The sequence below is a fragment of the Leptonotus elevatus genome, chromosome 2 (genome assembly GCF_054856555.1).
Source record: "Leptonotus elevatus isolate MCC_2025b chromosome 2, RoL_Lele_1.0, whole genome shotgun sequence".
NCBI lineage: Eukaryota > Metazoa > Chordata > Actinopteri > Syngnathiformes > Syngnathidae > Leptonotus > Leptonotus elevatus.
Window position 1 is genome coordinate 19,708,417 of NC_141240.1, and position 16,177 is coordinate 19,724,593.

Here is a 16,177-nt window from a genome sequence, read left to right on the forward strand (position 1 = left end):
TCTGCTTGAAAGACAATCAAAAACATCCTGGTTACACCTCCCACGTAGCAATCTAGCAGTGTGAAAGTGGCTTCAAGTTCAGACTGTTGATTTCATTTTGACATTGAATAACAAAAACTTTAATTGTGTATTTGTGACACTATTACTGTGCTGCCAGAAATGTAACTTTTTTTCTTGGTAATGTGTCTGTATTATTATTCCTCCAAAGCAAAGAGAGGATGCGATATTTTGTAAAATCTAAGCTTGACTATAACCCTTTTCAGAAAAAGAAAAAAAAAGGTTTATTGCGTTTCCACAAGATGAAAAATATGTCTTTGTGTCTTTGCACAGTTCCTGTCGAACCCTGCGGTGACGTTTGGCACAGCTATAGCAGCATTCTATCTCCCAGTCATAATTATGACCGTGCTGTACATTCACATCTCGCTGGCATCCAGGAGCAGAGTTTCCAAACATAAACCCGACAAGAAGGAGAAAAAAGCCTCAAAGTAAAATTTTAATTTAATGCAAAAAAATAGTTAGGAATATTTGTCTGTATTTATTCCTCATATTGCATATTTTCCAGAGCACCCAGCATGACTAAGAGCCACATGCTAAAGCAGAACAACAACAATGAAACCAGTCCAAAGAACAGTCCCCGCATGAGCCCCAAGCTGAGTTTGGACTCGACAACCACTGTTGAAGAGGCCGTGAAGAACGGCAGGGTGGGTGCAGCCAAAGCCGATGGACCACAGCCACCGGCCCAACCCAGTCCCGGACTCACAACACAGGTTTGTCTGTCTGTCCATTTACCTATACATAAACTCACAGCAGTGAGTACCTCACTTGCATTTTTTTGTAAATATCATGTTGTATTTTTTTCATTGGACAACAATAAAGAAATGATAGGCGGGATTCTTCCTCCGTACTGTTGTCGGCAGCTTCCTCTAGTGTACTGCGGCAGCCACACTGAAGGGGGCGTACAAGAGCTCACCTAAACGAATTGGTGCCATTCTGCGTAGACACTTAGCTAGCTAGCCGGTTCATTGACTTTGTCATATGAAAGGCTGATCTCATCTGACTGTACAGCTCGCAAATGTTGAGAATGTAAAACTGCCGGGACACATGAAATCCTTCTCAATCAACACCTCTGGGCTTCTGTTAATGTGTGCTGGTGATTTTGTCATCAACCACCACCACCCCAGCCTGTATTTTGCCATTTTGTTGTGTTCTGTCATAAAATGGACGTTTCTGGGCGGAAAGTAAATTTTGACCCCTCCAGCCAATCATAGAGCGGGGGGTCAAAACTTAAGACCACTCCTTTAATTTACTGTATTCTACAAATTGGTATTTTGACTAAAGTTACTTCAGGGTAAAACATGATTTAGATTGCTACAACATTTTTCTTTAGCTGACAGGTTTATTTCAGATTTTTTGGATTTGGGGGTGCGGCCGTTGGCCCAGGATCCCACTGGGATATTACATTCACCCTGCAAAATGCAACAGCAGAAGCCACAGTGAGAAGCAAAAGAAGAGGAAAATACATATTGTTTAAAGAAATGTTTACTTGAAGATTATTGAACTGATTTGTTTTCATAAACGAAACCTTGTCAAGGAGCAGAAAGTTGAGCACAATTCACGCTTTGCTAATAATTGAATTTCCGTATTCATCAGGCGTTCCGAATAGAACTTTCATTCTGATTTAAGCTGTAAATTATTTTTAAATTAATGTTGCTAGATTTTGTAACAAAATAGCACACTTCGTTATCCTTTATTAAATTCATTAGGTTTGCATCCTAACATTCACATAATTATGATGAGTCACATAACAGCCATTGTTGTTGACTGCTCACATCAAGCAACTCTTCAGTAATTCAAAAGTTATGATAAAATACAATCAACCCTAAAACCATATAGTGTGCAGATTATCTGTTCTCGTGGCACATGATTTTGTAAACACTGTTTTTGAGTTTAGCACTGGCTGTCTGTGCTTGTGGACAAGCTTACATTGTTGAATTGCGGTATTTTCACTGTGACAGTTGTGCAAATGTGTACAGAAGATAAAAACACCCAGCAACAGACTGGATGCAAATATTCACAATGTTCACTTTTTGTACTGGACAGACAATATATTTGTAACGCTGCCATTATTTGATGCTTACAAATGTTTAGACTCCCGATCAGGGGAGCCTTTTATGACCATCATTTTCTTTCCGGTTGGATTTGCTGTTAGTCATGTTTGGCTGTTTCTTGTCATTTTGTTTGGTGAAAACGAGTCATGGGTTGAGCTGCCCCGTCCCTGTCAGCACAGGGATCAAGTGGTGCCGCCATGTTTTCTGTGACAATTCTCTCCCACGGTAGCAAGACTTCCTCTGTTCCTTCTTGCTCTTCTTCCTTTTGATTGAATGTGTTTAACACCTACAAACTGTTAGTTAGGACAGCATAGTGTGTGAGTGGTCAAAGGCGTGTCTCTGTCGGTCAGCAAAGTGCTTCAATTGTTAGCTTCGACTTTCCGTCACGCGCATATTACTCGACTTGTGCAGTCCAAATCTGTCTGGCTGTCTACCTTTCTGTTTATCTGTCTTTCTATCTCATCTAGGAGGAAAAGGAGAGCTCCAATGATTCGTCCACAGCTTTTATTCCCCCAACAGAACCAAAGGCCAGCAATGACGTGATACCTGATGTAAGCATTTTCATTTTTCCCTCCTTTAAAAATATATATTTTTTGAATTCTTACTGTTCTACTATGCCCTAAAAAGTTAGGCAAAATAAAGTAACAACTAATCCAAAAAATTCAGAATCTGGCAATTGCAATCTGATATGCTTATGCCATTTAAGGGATAGCGCTCATGTGTCAAACCCAAGGCCCGGGGACCAAATCTGACCCACCATATCATTTTATGTTTTATGTTTCTTGCTGAAATACTGCAGTTACAAGTTGTCTTCTTTCTTAGTAACACTGAAATATTGTAAGCATTTTTTGTTACCAGCAATCATACATTTATAGTGTATTTGTTCAATTACAATGGCCGTCTGAGGGAAACCATAACAATGATGTGGCCCGCAACAAAAATGAGGTTGACACCTCTGCTGTAGTGTATGAGTGATGATGGTTAATGATTTTACATTTTAACACAAAATATCGATCGTACACTAGATTGGATTGTAATGGTTGCCAGTGGTGGCAGCAAAATGGGGAACTAGCTAGCTTCACATCTGCCTCTCAGGTTGAGGTTCACGAATCCAAAGTTAGCTCGAGCCGCTGTTTGGAGTTTGCATGTTATCTCCGTGCTTGTGTGGATCTTCATCTTTCAGATCCTGTTCAATAGGATTTATTCCACTGTTCTTTTTGATAGTGTTGATTTAAAAAAAAAAAAAGGGGGCGGGTCTCGCATTATGGAGCCAGCTTTTAAGCACAGTGAACATGTTCACTTGGGTTGAGGTTTGGGTTTGTGGAGACCGTCCCTTTATCTGTTCCAAAACCAGTTTTGTGTTCATTGTCCAATTGGAGCAGTTTACTCACTCTCCAGCCATTCTGACTGAATTTGAGCTATTTTGCAAAGAAAAATGGACAAAAATGTCCCTCTCAAAATGTGTAAAAATGAGATGTACTCCCAAAAACTTTCTGAAAAACTTTTCTTGCTTTATTGATCTTTTTTCCCCCTTTTTTTTTTTTACCAGGCTCCAACTAATTCTAACCCAGTTCCAGCAAGTCTGACAAATCCTTCCATGTCCAAAATCAATGCCACCTCAAGGTGGTCCAAGATAAAGATCGTAACCAAGCAGGCGGGGGATGAATGCATCACAGCCATCGAGATCGTTCCGCCCATGGCGGGAGCCGAGAGGCATTCCATCCCCATCAGCCGCCCCAGGACGGTCGCGAGGAAGTTTGCAAGCATCGCTCGCAGCCAAGTCAAGCGCAAAAGACAGATGGCCGCCAGGGAAAAGAAAGTATGTTTTTTGGGTCTTAAGTGCCATCTTCCATAACAGAACTGAGCCAAAGGGAGACAATGCAAAATGATTGCAGGCTTTCGTATTCAGAGTCCTGGCACACAAGTAATAATGCTAATATTGCGAGCACACCATTAGCCACAGGCCATTGTCAAGGGAAAAATGTAACCTTTTTGTGGAAAGGAATCAGGACAAGGCACTTAAAAGAATAATGAGATATAAAATTGTATAAAAATGTGCACGCAAGGAGACAGTTTAATCACAACCTTACGGCTTCTCTGACTAATTCTCATTAAGAGAGGTCATATATGTGCACAAGAACAGGCAGTTATCATCCGTCTCACACCCTTCTCCGAGACATCTGTTAAATGATAACAAAATAAATTATGAGGTAATGATTAACATAGAAATATTTTCTTTTTCTTTTTCTTTTTCAAACATCCATCCATTTTCTTCCTTATTTGGGTACAGAGACCGAGACTTTAGCACCTCCGATCTGGAGTCTCATTCCGGCACCTTTTCAGGGAGGTGGGAACGGCCTCAGAGAAGGTTGAAGGTCAAAACTTGTACAAGGGGTTTCAGTATGTGAGCTTTATGGCATACATTTTTCATTTCTTTTGGGGGGTTTTGTACTGCATGCTTGAAAATGGGCGGCACAGTGGACATGTGGTTAGCACATCCGCTTCACGGCTCTGAGATTTGGGTTTAGTTATATTAAGTCAAGTTTATTTGTATAGCCTTTTATCACAAAAGACTTTGAAAGGGATTCACAGGCTCACAGTTCACAACAACATCCTTGCCGCAGGCAAGGAAAATCTAAAAAAATAAAACATTTGCTTGAAAAGGGAAGAAACCCTGAAAAGGATTCACAGTTTACTGACCTCGCTGAACTATGTTCGTTAAAAACAGCACGCGAGTCCTTGTAATGGAATGAAGCGCTGCAGGTAGATGCCGTCTGGGTGGACTCATAGTGGTCCACCTCAGATCTTTTCCTGGGAGATCGGAGCAGAATCCCTACAGCAACAGCATCTTTTCGCTCATCACCACTTGGCCGCGTCTCTGAACAGGAGACGAGGTGGGGAGGAGACGCGAGAAGCAGCACTTAAAAGAACACACCACTAATAAGTCATTTTCCAGTATTCGATTAAGCATTGTGGATAAAGAATAAAAGTGCAAATATCTCTGGCATCTTATTCCGTGATTTGTTTTTAAAACCGATTAAGTATCAAAATACGAACATGTAGTGAGCAACGCCATGTGATCGGGATGATCGTGCGAGGTGCGTAATCGACAGATGCCTTTGTTCAGTTGAATGGGAGTATGCTGACGTAATGGGCAAGAAAAATGCTGTCTTCTATCCCGATTACTGCGCCAATTCTGATCAGAGTAAAATCCTCTGCAGGTCAGCTTTCATGTCCTTCCATGTGTGGGTGGGGTGGTGGTGGGTGGTCTCTCCTAATGTGGGCTAAAGCGCACTGTAGCTGGCCTGGTAGAGAGAAAGTCAGCTGGATGTTTCCCGTCCAGGTTAGGGACCGTTAAAAAATTAAATTTCCAGAGTGACCAATGTCAATGATGACTTGACTGCTAATTTGAGCCTTTGTGACACGCAACTTGCAGACGGTCCCTAACTTCTACTTGCTAGGGGCCGGCTGAATACGTCATCCTTATCGAGCCACAGTTTCAACTTCTCTTTTGGCAGGAAACAAATCTTTGGCGGGTCCTTCGTTGCTGTACTGCTTTTGAAGAAGTGCTTCTGTGCTTTAGGGCGTAATTCCACCTTTGATGTCCGCCGTGGGACACAATAATTCCTCGTTACTCTCTTTGTAGTCATTGGCAGCCATGTTATTCTTTGCGTGTTTAACACATGCGATATGTCACAATGATCACGTGACTGTCCAAAATGGACAATACTGTACTTAACTCATTCAAACCCCAAAATTTATAAATATGTTTATTTTAATACTTTGGCTTGCACTCTCCAAAAAAATAAAATAAAATAATATATAAAAATAAATATATATATATATGTATATATATATATATATATATATATATATATATATATATATATATATATATATATATATATATATATATATATATATATATATATATATATATATTGCTGGCGATCCGATACGTATTGTGATACTTTCTTATTTTTTAAGTTGGATTTTTTGGTGCTTTTTTATTTTTTATTTTTGGCTAGTATTAACATTAACGTGTATTTAAAAAAAGGGATCATCCGGCTGGGATGGCCCATATTTCACTCGCTCATGTTTTTTTTTTAAATCAGGAAAACGATATTATCATGCATTATCAATGTCAGCCATCTGTTTTGGTAAATCCTTTATTAATATCAGTAAAAGTGGGGATCAGACAAAAGTTTTCCATTCAAAATCATTGCACATACTGTACATACATTGCTAAGAATTTCCCCAAAACGCCTCTCAATCCAGACCAACATTACCGTGGCCATCGCCACCTTATACGCACTTTGACCAAACATCAAACAATTCGCTTCTCCATATCTGAAAAAAAATAAGGAAAAGAGCAGTCCACATGTTTCTAGATATGAATGAACGCAATCAATGCTTTCCGAGAGACTTTTCTTAAACTGAATTGTTCACAGGTTCTTATATATCACATTTAACCTATAAAGGTTAGGACTTACTTTTTAAACACGTCTAGTAGTCATTCATCCATTTTCCGAACCGCTTCTCCTCACGATGGTCTGTGAATGCTGTCTTTGGATGCCTTCTACTTCGCTATTTAGTTGCTTTCATCACTTCCGCTTCTTGTGCTGGTTAACAGCCAATCAGAGTGTTTGTCACCAAAACTGCCTGCCGACGGCGCTCACTGACACTCAACAACCAAGTGGCCGATGGCTGACGTTGACTTTGTTTCGTTGAGAACTCAAGGTTCCTTGTAAACTCTAAATTACTACTACTACTAGCTACTGATTGGCTGGTGACCGGTCCAGGTGTCGTGTAGCCCGCCTTTTTCCCAAAGCTCGCTGGAATAGGCGCTCGTCCATGATCATAATGAGGATATAGAAAATGGATGGTTGGATGCTTGACATCAAATCAGTCGTACATATATTACAAAAGTACTTAGTAGTTATACAACTTGGAACAAAAAAACTTTCTCTGCCTAAATGATCATCCATACTTGTCTCATTATGCTTGTTTTGGGTTTTGTGTGTGTATGACGGGCTGCAGAAAAATACTGAAAGGTTGAAAGACGTTTTTTTTTCCTTTAGCTCTTATGAAATATATTTTCAAAGTTTTATGTGGTATGTTTAAATAACAAGCAGTCTTTGATAGTGTTCAGTGGAATGAACTGCAAAACTTTCTGGAGCCTTACTTTCCTCCGGCCTATTAAAGGAAAACAACACGGGTCGCCTGGGGAGCAGAAATGATTGAAAGCCGTCTTTGCTCTTCGCTCTCATTTTATTTCAATATTTTTTCCCTCCCGTTAGGTGACCAAGACGATCTTTGCCATCTTGCTGGCTTTCATCATCACGTGGACCCCGTATAACGTGATGGTGCTGATCTCCACCTTCTGCCAGTCGTGCGTCCCCGACACCGTGTGGGCCATCGGCTACTGGCTGTGCTACGTCAACTCCACCATCAACCCGGCTTGCTACGCCCTCTGCAACGCCACCTTCAAAAAGACTTTTAAGAACCTGCTGCTGTGCCAATACAAGAACATTGGCACAAGATGAGGAGGAACAGGGAAAGACGAGGGGGTCGGGATGGATGGAGGTATTTGAAAGATGGGCTGCTCAAGACATTTGCAGCGGAGACATGATTTATGTTGCAAATAAAGGAAAATTGAGCCCGTAAGTCCTCCAGCTCCCCCCATAGGATGGACAAAATCTCCAGTCGAAAAATGATTGATCAAATCTGCTGTGGGGGGAGCAGGAAGGACAATGATTGATACCGGTGAACTGATTACTAATGTATGGGAGTAAAAGGACATGGCCAGTGATTGGAGGGCGGGTGGAGGAATGTGCTGAGGTCAGAGGTTGGATTAATGAATGAACGATAGACAGTGTTGGAATGGATGGATGACGTGTACAGGACAGACTGATAGATGAGGACGATAATCACGTTAGCTGGCCAAAGATGTTTCGATGGTTCCCACTATTCAGAGATTTCACTCTATTGTCAGAGATTAGAAACACATTCCATTTACAATCATTTTATAATATCTTTATTCGACTCAAGCCAACCTGGTGCTTGTGAAAATTGATTGTGGACTACAAAAGATTAACTTCATTCAATTCGGGAAAAGTCCAACAAACTGTGACTTGTGCAGACACGAAACCTCAAGCCAAGGACAGACCGATTTCATATTTCACAATATAATCTAAGATGATGTTTTGTGATCAAGATGCAGGGAGCCTCTCACCCTAAATCAGGTTGGGTAGCCTCCAGCTTCTCTGTGACTCCAAACTCACATAGAAAATGGATTAATGGACGATGGATCCACCATATTCTATTTTCTGATGACAGGCTTCGGCATAACGCACTTATGTATCACTTTCGGTGATTCCCTCCATTTAAAGACCCCGTAAAGTGAATTTAAAGACTAAATTGTTTCTTAACGCATTGTACCGTTTGAAGATAATTGCTGAAAACACACGCAAAGACCGAAAACTATGAAGCTCCCAATTGTGGAGATAAAGTGTTAAAGTATCTTCCCCTGGGATTGTCCGCTTTATGGCTGCATTAGAGTGCCTTGTTGTTGCCCGCGAGTGCACGCATATCATGCTCAGAATGACCGGCGAGCGTGGGGGAGTGAAATTTCAATTAAGAAGCCCGACTTGACCGCCAGCGTGTGGCCAGGGCCGCGGGCTGCCGTAGCTACTTTAGAGCGCCTCGTTGTAGAAAAGGCCATGACGACCCGATGGGATACGCAACAGCGTGGTTTTTCACGGTTTTCCACTTCTCTGCTCTTCTGTGGAACATGACGTGTCAAATTTAAAGGACATTTATTTTCACTTTACAGGGACTTTAACAACGGTGAGGTGTTTTGTCAAACAATCAGAAATGTGTACTTTGTTGAAGGGGACCAATATTTGCTTTAGCCGTATCAGCCATTGATGATATAGCATTACACTGGACTTTTCCATTTTTATTTTAGTTTATTGATTGAGATCCGTAAGCGGGAAACACAATTAACACAGCAGTATCATTTTGTTCCTCACTGCACAGAAAAGAAGCAGACCACACGTTATTCAACCAAGGCACATATTGGATTTCAAATTCAAACCTTCTCACGTCACACCACCAGACTAAAATGTCACCGGTATAGAAAACAAAATAATGATCTCATCAAAGCTATTATTCTGTTATATGAAGAGCAAATTCTGCCATCCACTGAATGAGCATTTAATTGCTCTGCCTGCCATTTGATGTCGCTGGAATACGTGTAGTAGATAGATGGACAAGGATACCTTATTTGTAGCAAAGAAATGTGAAAAGGAACGCACCATTGTTGACTGTTCTCCCAAGATGAGTCAGGGGTGGGTGGGTTTGGTGCCTTGCTCAAGGGCACATAAGTCAGGATTGCAGGCAGTATCTCCAACAAGTCACAAATTGAAAATGAGAGAGAGCAGCTTGCTGCAATCTGATTTATTTGCACACTTTGTATTCTTTAACAAGAGAATATGTACAGTATTTAGTATTCATATTGATTTAAAAAGTATAAATATATCTAGCAAAGTAACAAGCCATTACACTGATATTAGTGGCTGACTCATGTAAATGAATATTAATGTCACTATTTAAGTACTTATTGATCTAAGTAAGTATGAAACGTAAGGTTAAAAAAAACATGTGTCAAAATAATAACAGTCCTATATTATGAGATTCCGATTAATGACTTGTGTTGATGTTTTGTTTATTATTATTATATATATTTTTTTCCATCTGGAAAAATGTATACCATATTGTTTGGACTCTAAGTCACACTTTTTTTTTCATAGTTTGTCTGGTCCTGCGACTTATACTCAGGTGTGACTTTCATATCTTCAAATTAGAGCTGCAACTTTTGTTGCATTACTGCCGGTGGCCAGTAGGTGATGATAATGCACCAAAGTATTTGCCAACCACCAAAAGAAAAGTGGAAGAAGAAATGGTAGAAGTAGAAGAAGAAGAAGTGGTCACTTTTTAAAATGTTTTTTTTTAGCATTGTTTGAAACGTTGGCAGTAATACACCAAAAGTATTTACCAACCTCCAAAATGGAAGAAGAAGGAAGAGAAATAGTCGCCATGGCAACTAATGTGTAATGTATCGCTAGTTTTGCATGCGGCTTTCTTATGCCACAACTACGATTAACAGCACCAAAAGTTGTAATAGCCGACCAGGATTCTACCATTGACCTCAATGTGATACGAGATTCTAGTTCAGGTAAGCCATTTTAAAGTAAAAAGTAACAGCGTTTCCATAAGTAGAAGTGTAAGATTCGTCCAACCTCAACGGTTCTTGGGCTCTGTTTTTGTAAAATCAATTCCCTCTATATGTGACTCATAGTCTGAAAAATACGGTAATTTGAACAATTAACTCATTTACTGCCATTGACGGCTATCAACGTCAAAAATTCATTTGAAGTATTTATTAGTTTCACATTTTTTTCCACTTTTGTTGTGAAAACCTAGAATTTTCGTTTTTTACTGTACATTAAGAACAGATATAACATTTTTGATTAATTGTGAGTTAACTATTGAAGTCATGCGATTAATTACAATTAAAAAAAAATTATCACCTGATGCCCCTAATAAAAAAATGAAGAAAAGATTATTAAAACTAAGGGGTGTCAGACGATTAATTTTCATTAATCGCATGACTTCAATCGTTAAATCCCGATTAATCATACAATTTGTATCTGTTCTAAATGTACAATAAAAAATTCTAGGTTTTCATACTCTTGTTAACAAAAGTGGAAAAAAAGTGAAACTAATAGAAATAGTTCAAATGAATTTTTGACGTCTATAGCCGTCAATGGCAGCCAACACCCAAAGCCATTATTTTTCCTCAGTGTAGCTGAGATCCAAGGTATGCCTGATTTGAACACACCAACAGTATACTGCAGTGATGGATTGATTCCATGCTCCTTTTAGATGCTATTTGATGTCCCACAAAAAAAAAAATCGAATTACCCCTTAACTGTAATCCAAATGTGGTTTTGTCAGATATCTGCCTCAACCCGGTGGCCACGTGACTGCGATAAGAACGCGCTTGTATAACTACTACTAACATGTACTTGATAATGTCATTACTTCTTGCAATTACTTTGGAAATGTATTTTATTTGAACCCAATACAGTTTAAAAATCCACCCCAAAAAACCCACAAGCTTTTCTTGAACATGGCATAAAGCTCACCGAAGATATTTAGAATAACTATTTCCAACAACTTGTGTGCCGGCCGCCTCCATTGCTGCTCGAGTAAACAAGAGCGTCATTTGGATCAGTCGGCTGTCATGTTTACCTTAGAGTTCCGTCTCTCTGCACAGCTGACAGGGCTCCGCCTCCTACCTGGAAAGTATGTGCCATGCTGGTGAAGTGATATCCGTCGTAGTGTCAGTGCATTTTAGCACAGCTGTACGGTATCATCCCTAGACTGTAAGAAAAAAACGGAACAGCATACAGTATGGAAGAAATGCTTTAATAGCCAAATCAGAAGCTAATTCTGGGTTCAAAAACCACATGTGCATTAAAGCACCCGTTTATGGGAAAAGTGAGCTACGGTTATGCCAGGTGACATCTACGCATACAGTAGGCCAACATGCTATATGGACACCGGATTGTGACTTGCAGCCATTTCACTAACAAGAAGTGCAAATTGATACGATAATACGGAGTGGGAAATGTGTGAGCATATTATTGACGTTCGATATTCAGCCTGTACATACATACGACGATTTTCTTCAATCTCCATGTTGTCATTGTGCCTTTTCCGGAAATGAATTTCTTCAGGCTGATTGGCACGAACGACCTTAATGTTAGCGCTCAATTTTGGTTTGGCATGCGCTTGAAGGCATTTTCATGTGGTCGCGTGTGCGAGGCAATCGTTTTGTTGAAAAGACAATCATTATTCCCAGTCATGTGAACAGATCTCAACACTTCAGCTCATATAATGTATATTTAACAGTCGTGCAATGTCAACACAATGACTGGTCAGTCTTGCAAATCTGTTAGTAGTTAACTTAATTTGAGGTTTTGTTCACTCGATGCCCAAGTAGGGGCACAGTGGGAGTAAAGGTCGCTCAAGGAACAGTAGACCAATGTGTCCCAGCAGGATAATTATTACACTCAGTGTTTGTACTTTTCCACCGGCAAAATGTACAGTACTGCTTTGAGGCAAGTGTCACGTAGGTGACAAACCGTTTTACCTCGAAAGTTGCTGTTTTCCTTTTTTGAGAGTGAAGCATGCTTTTGTCTGAATCTGGCGTGGTCAATGATTTCCACTTTACGGCGCATGCACTTTTTTGATGACCCGACGTTGCATTGTGAAATGCGTTCTTCCTTTTTGTCATAGTAAACATTCAACAGCATCAATCGAGTCACAGCAACAACAAACAAACAAACAAACAAACAAACAAACAAAATCTGTGAAGGATACATCCATGCCTTTATACACTGTTCTAAATTGTTTGGCAAATGCTTTTTGTCATCAACAGTTATCTGCTGCTATAATATTGAAGATTGGATAGAATTTTACAAATGATTGCAAATACAGTATTTTAAATTATTGTCAACAAAAAAAAAGTGATCCTTTAATTAGGCTTGCCTGGAAACGAATGATCAAGAAACAAACAAAAAAAATGCATAATAACTTTCAACACAGTGTATTTAACTTGGTGGACTGGTGGGTCTATTTATGACAAATGGAAGAGAAAAATTCATGCATCAATTATGTTTCCTTTATTTTGGAAACATCTAGACTGTATGTAATGTGTATATATATGCTTCCTATTTAATGTGCTATTCAAACAACTGCTTTCCCAAAAGCTACATTTAAGAATTGTTCTGATCTGAAGCAATTTGCGGTAAATCAATAAACTCCTCGTGTACTGTGCGGAGTGGATTTGACTCCAAAACATGAGCTCACTGTTCAGACGAGTATGCTTTATGTAATCCTATCCGTTTCATAACTGGGATACTAATGTCACAATATTTTGGTTTTGTTGTGTTTTTGGTGTTGATTGCATAACATTGCGCAATGGTGCCATTTCTTTCAAGTGGTTAGGGTGAGAAGGTCAAACGAAGTTCATTCATCCTGTCAAATATCCCTTTTTTGTTGCTGTAAGCGCGTACTGCCGTGCTTCCATTGTAGGTACGATGGAAGCGTGCACTTGTCGACGCTGCAGCTTACGTAGCTCCTCTGCGCTCTTCGTTAGCGAGTATGTTTGCGCCGAGGGTAATCCCACCGACAGCGGTTGGAATCTCCCGAAAAGGCTTACAGAGCACACAGACTTGTGTGTCAGGTTCCATAAGCTTTCATGATACACCGGAGGAAATGAACCTCAATACGTTTGCATTCGCCAGATCACTCACAATCGAGCTGCATGACTGAGTGAAGACTTAAAAAAAAAAATTTTTTTTTTATACCTGATTTCCCAACTGCTTTCTCTACTTCGGTTGCCCTTTTTGCCTTTGGCGGATCAATTGCAAACAAAAGTTTTTCTTCGCTTGTATTCATAACAATCTGTATGTTGATCTTTTTTTTTTTTTTTTTTTGTATTACATTAAAAAATATATATATAAACAGTCACTTAGTTTTCCCATGACCATTTAAAAATGTAAAGAACAGAATTTCATAACTTTGTCCTTTCGGTCAGTTGAGAGTGTTGTCGTTGCTCTTATTAAGATGACATGTCTAATTTATTCAAAATGTCAAAATTAAACCTGAGCAGAGCTTTAAAAAGAAAATGGCCAAATGCAGAAATGTAGTGCAAGTTCATTGAACAACACTGACATGATAACTTAAGAAGGTTTCTACTTTGTGTGAACGTTTTTGTTGCAGCTTTTGGGAAAGCACATTTTGATGATGTTTGTCTTTGTAAAGCGTTTTTGTTGCCTTTTTCTTTCAAGACTGGACTTTTGCAGCATGTTCGCCAGCGCCACTGCGCACAGTTCATACCTTGTAAATATGACATATGTGGTCCAGATATCAGTATGTATAAGAAACACCATTACGATGGTAATAAACACCCTTTGTTGCGCAATTGTACAACGCGTGTTGCCTGGTGACTTCTTCCCGCCGGTGCTTTCATGTCACCTCTTGCCGTAACCATGGTGATGCCAATAGAAGCTACGCTACACACATTCTGCGCTTGATCCAATGAGGAAGAAATCAGAACATCACAGCCGACCTAGATTGCGAGTCAGAAGGAACCGTATGGACCCGTTTGCAGATGATTGGCTTGTATTATTCTATTATTCATTTGTGGCGGCCATCGTGGCCTGTGATAAATAAAGAAAGAAAGAAAAATCTCCACTCACACACATGGGGGTTTTAAAACATTCACTTTACATTAGCAACTCACTCGGACAGCCAGCACAGGATTATAAAAAGCCGTAATGATTGTGGTACCAACACAGGCCTTAAGTTGGTAATAATGACTTTAATTGTTGTTGTTTTTTTGGAGTAGGAAGGATTGATTTGGCACAAGGCGGAAGAATCAAAGTCACAGTGTGGCGCTTCAGTCTCTACGGGCGTGTGTGAGAGTGAGTGAGGAATTTCCAGCTGGGGGAAGTAAATGGAAGAAGGTTCGGGCTCGCTCTTGTTGGGCCTCATTCTCTAATCAATATGTAGAAATGTATGCAAAATTCATGACATGTGCACTGCGGCTCTATCTCGTTCAGCTGGAATCTATGAAAAGGACATCGGCAACGTTGCAAGAGGCGGCCCCAAAAATTCAAAGAAGACATTTCATAACGTTGGAAATTGAGGTTTATCGTGAAGGCGAAGGAAACAAGACTTTTTGGAAATGTCTACACCGGAGTGTTGATGGTAAACAAAACCCGAGGCTGTCAATGTTGCGTCACCTGAGGTCGCGCAAAAGTGTTTTGATATCGATGTGGATACAAACAAAAGGATATCAGGGCCAGAGAGACGAGAAGGAAATCGGAGGGAGGGCTAGGAACACCTGATCTCGCGCCACAGGATGAACATTTTGAACTCAGCCATTTTGAGCAAATGTGAACAGAGCGAGGTTGGTGACATTCATCCATTTTACTAACAAGCTCATGCCGTAACTAGTCTAAACACCGTATTCTGATTAACATTGTGTTTGTGGAATATGAATTAAGCAGCAAAATCCTCCTGTTTTTATCTCTGTCAAGGGGGAGGCCGTTTTGCCACTTGCTGTCGAGTGGATTGGAAATGACATCACAGTTGTTCAGAATCAGGTAACGATCATCACGGCTCACCTGTGACGCACGCAAGGCTGAGCCCTGAGGCACTGTGATGTCATTTTCAATTGACAGCAAGTGGCAGCGCAAGGCAAATTATAATCCTACAAAATAATCCCCATTTTGTAACCACCTGTGAACTGCCCCCCCCTCCCCTTTTTACCACAATAGAGTACAGTATATATATTCCGTTAGTGCGCATGCCTTTTCGCGACACACATTTTCTACTAACAACTGCGACAGCATTTATACCATCTATTTCCATTTCCTGCTTAAGTGTGAGATGCCCAATTTGGCCTTGCCCAATTACTTTCTGATAATCAGTGTGACAACCTAAAATTCACCAGCAAATCTTTATCTTACTCTCAACTCAAAAGCTGTGCAGGGATCTGTTAACTCATTCACTGCCATTGACGGGTATAGACTTCAAAAATTCATTTGAACTATTTCTATTAGTTTAACATTTTTCCACTTTTGTTAACAAGAGTATGAAAACCTATATATTTTTTTATTGTACAATTAAAACAGATTTAAAATTTGTGATTCATTGTGAGTTAACTAGTGAAGTCATGCGATTAATTACGATTATAATTTTAATCGCCTGATGCTCCAAAGTTTTAATCTTTTCTTCTTCTTTTTAATTAATTCACTGCCATTGACGCTATAAAAGTCAAAAATTTATTTGAACTATTTCTATTAAAACCTAAAAAAATGTTATTGTACATTTAGAACAGATATAAAATTTGTGAGTTAACTCGTGAAGTCATGCGATTAATTACGATTATAATTATAAATTATAATTGCCTGACGCCTTCTAATCTT

At 39.7% G+C, this 16,177-nt stretch overlaps 1 protein-coding gene across 1 annotated transcript in view; it reads left to right on the forward strand.

Annotated features, from left to right (window-relative positions):
- Positions 1-14,167, forward strand: part of chrm4a (cholinergic receptor, muscarinic 4a) — a 36,759-nt gene extending 22,592 nt beyond the window's left edge. Inside the window, exons 3-7 of the mRNA XM_086067692.1 lie at positions 331-485; positions 563-767; positions 2,576-2,659; positions 3,658-3,927; positions 7,409-14,167. Coding sequence (XP_085923818.1) covers positions 331-485; positions 563-767; positions 2,576-2,659; positions 3,658-3,927; positions 7,409-7,654 — 960 coding nt within the window. The 3' untranslated portion in view covers positions 7,655-14,167. The remainder of the gene's footprint in view (positions 1-330; positions 486-562; positions 768-2,575; positions 2,660-3,657; positions 3,928-7,408) is intronic.
- The last annotated feature ends 2,010 nt before the right edge of the window (positions 14,168-16,177 follow it).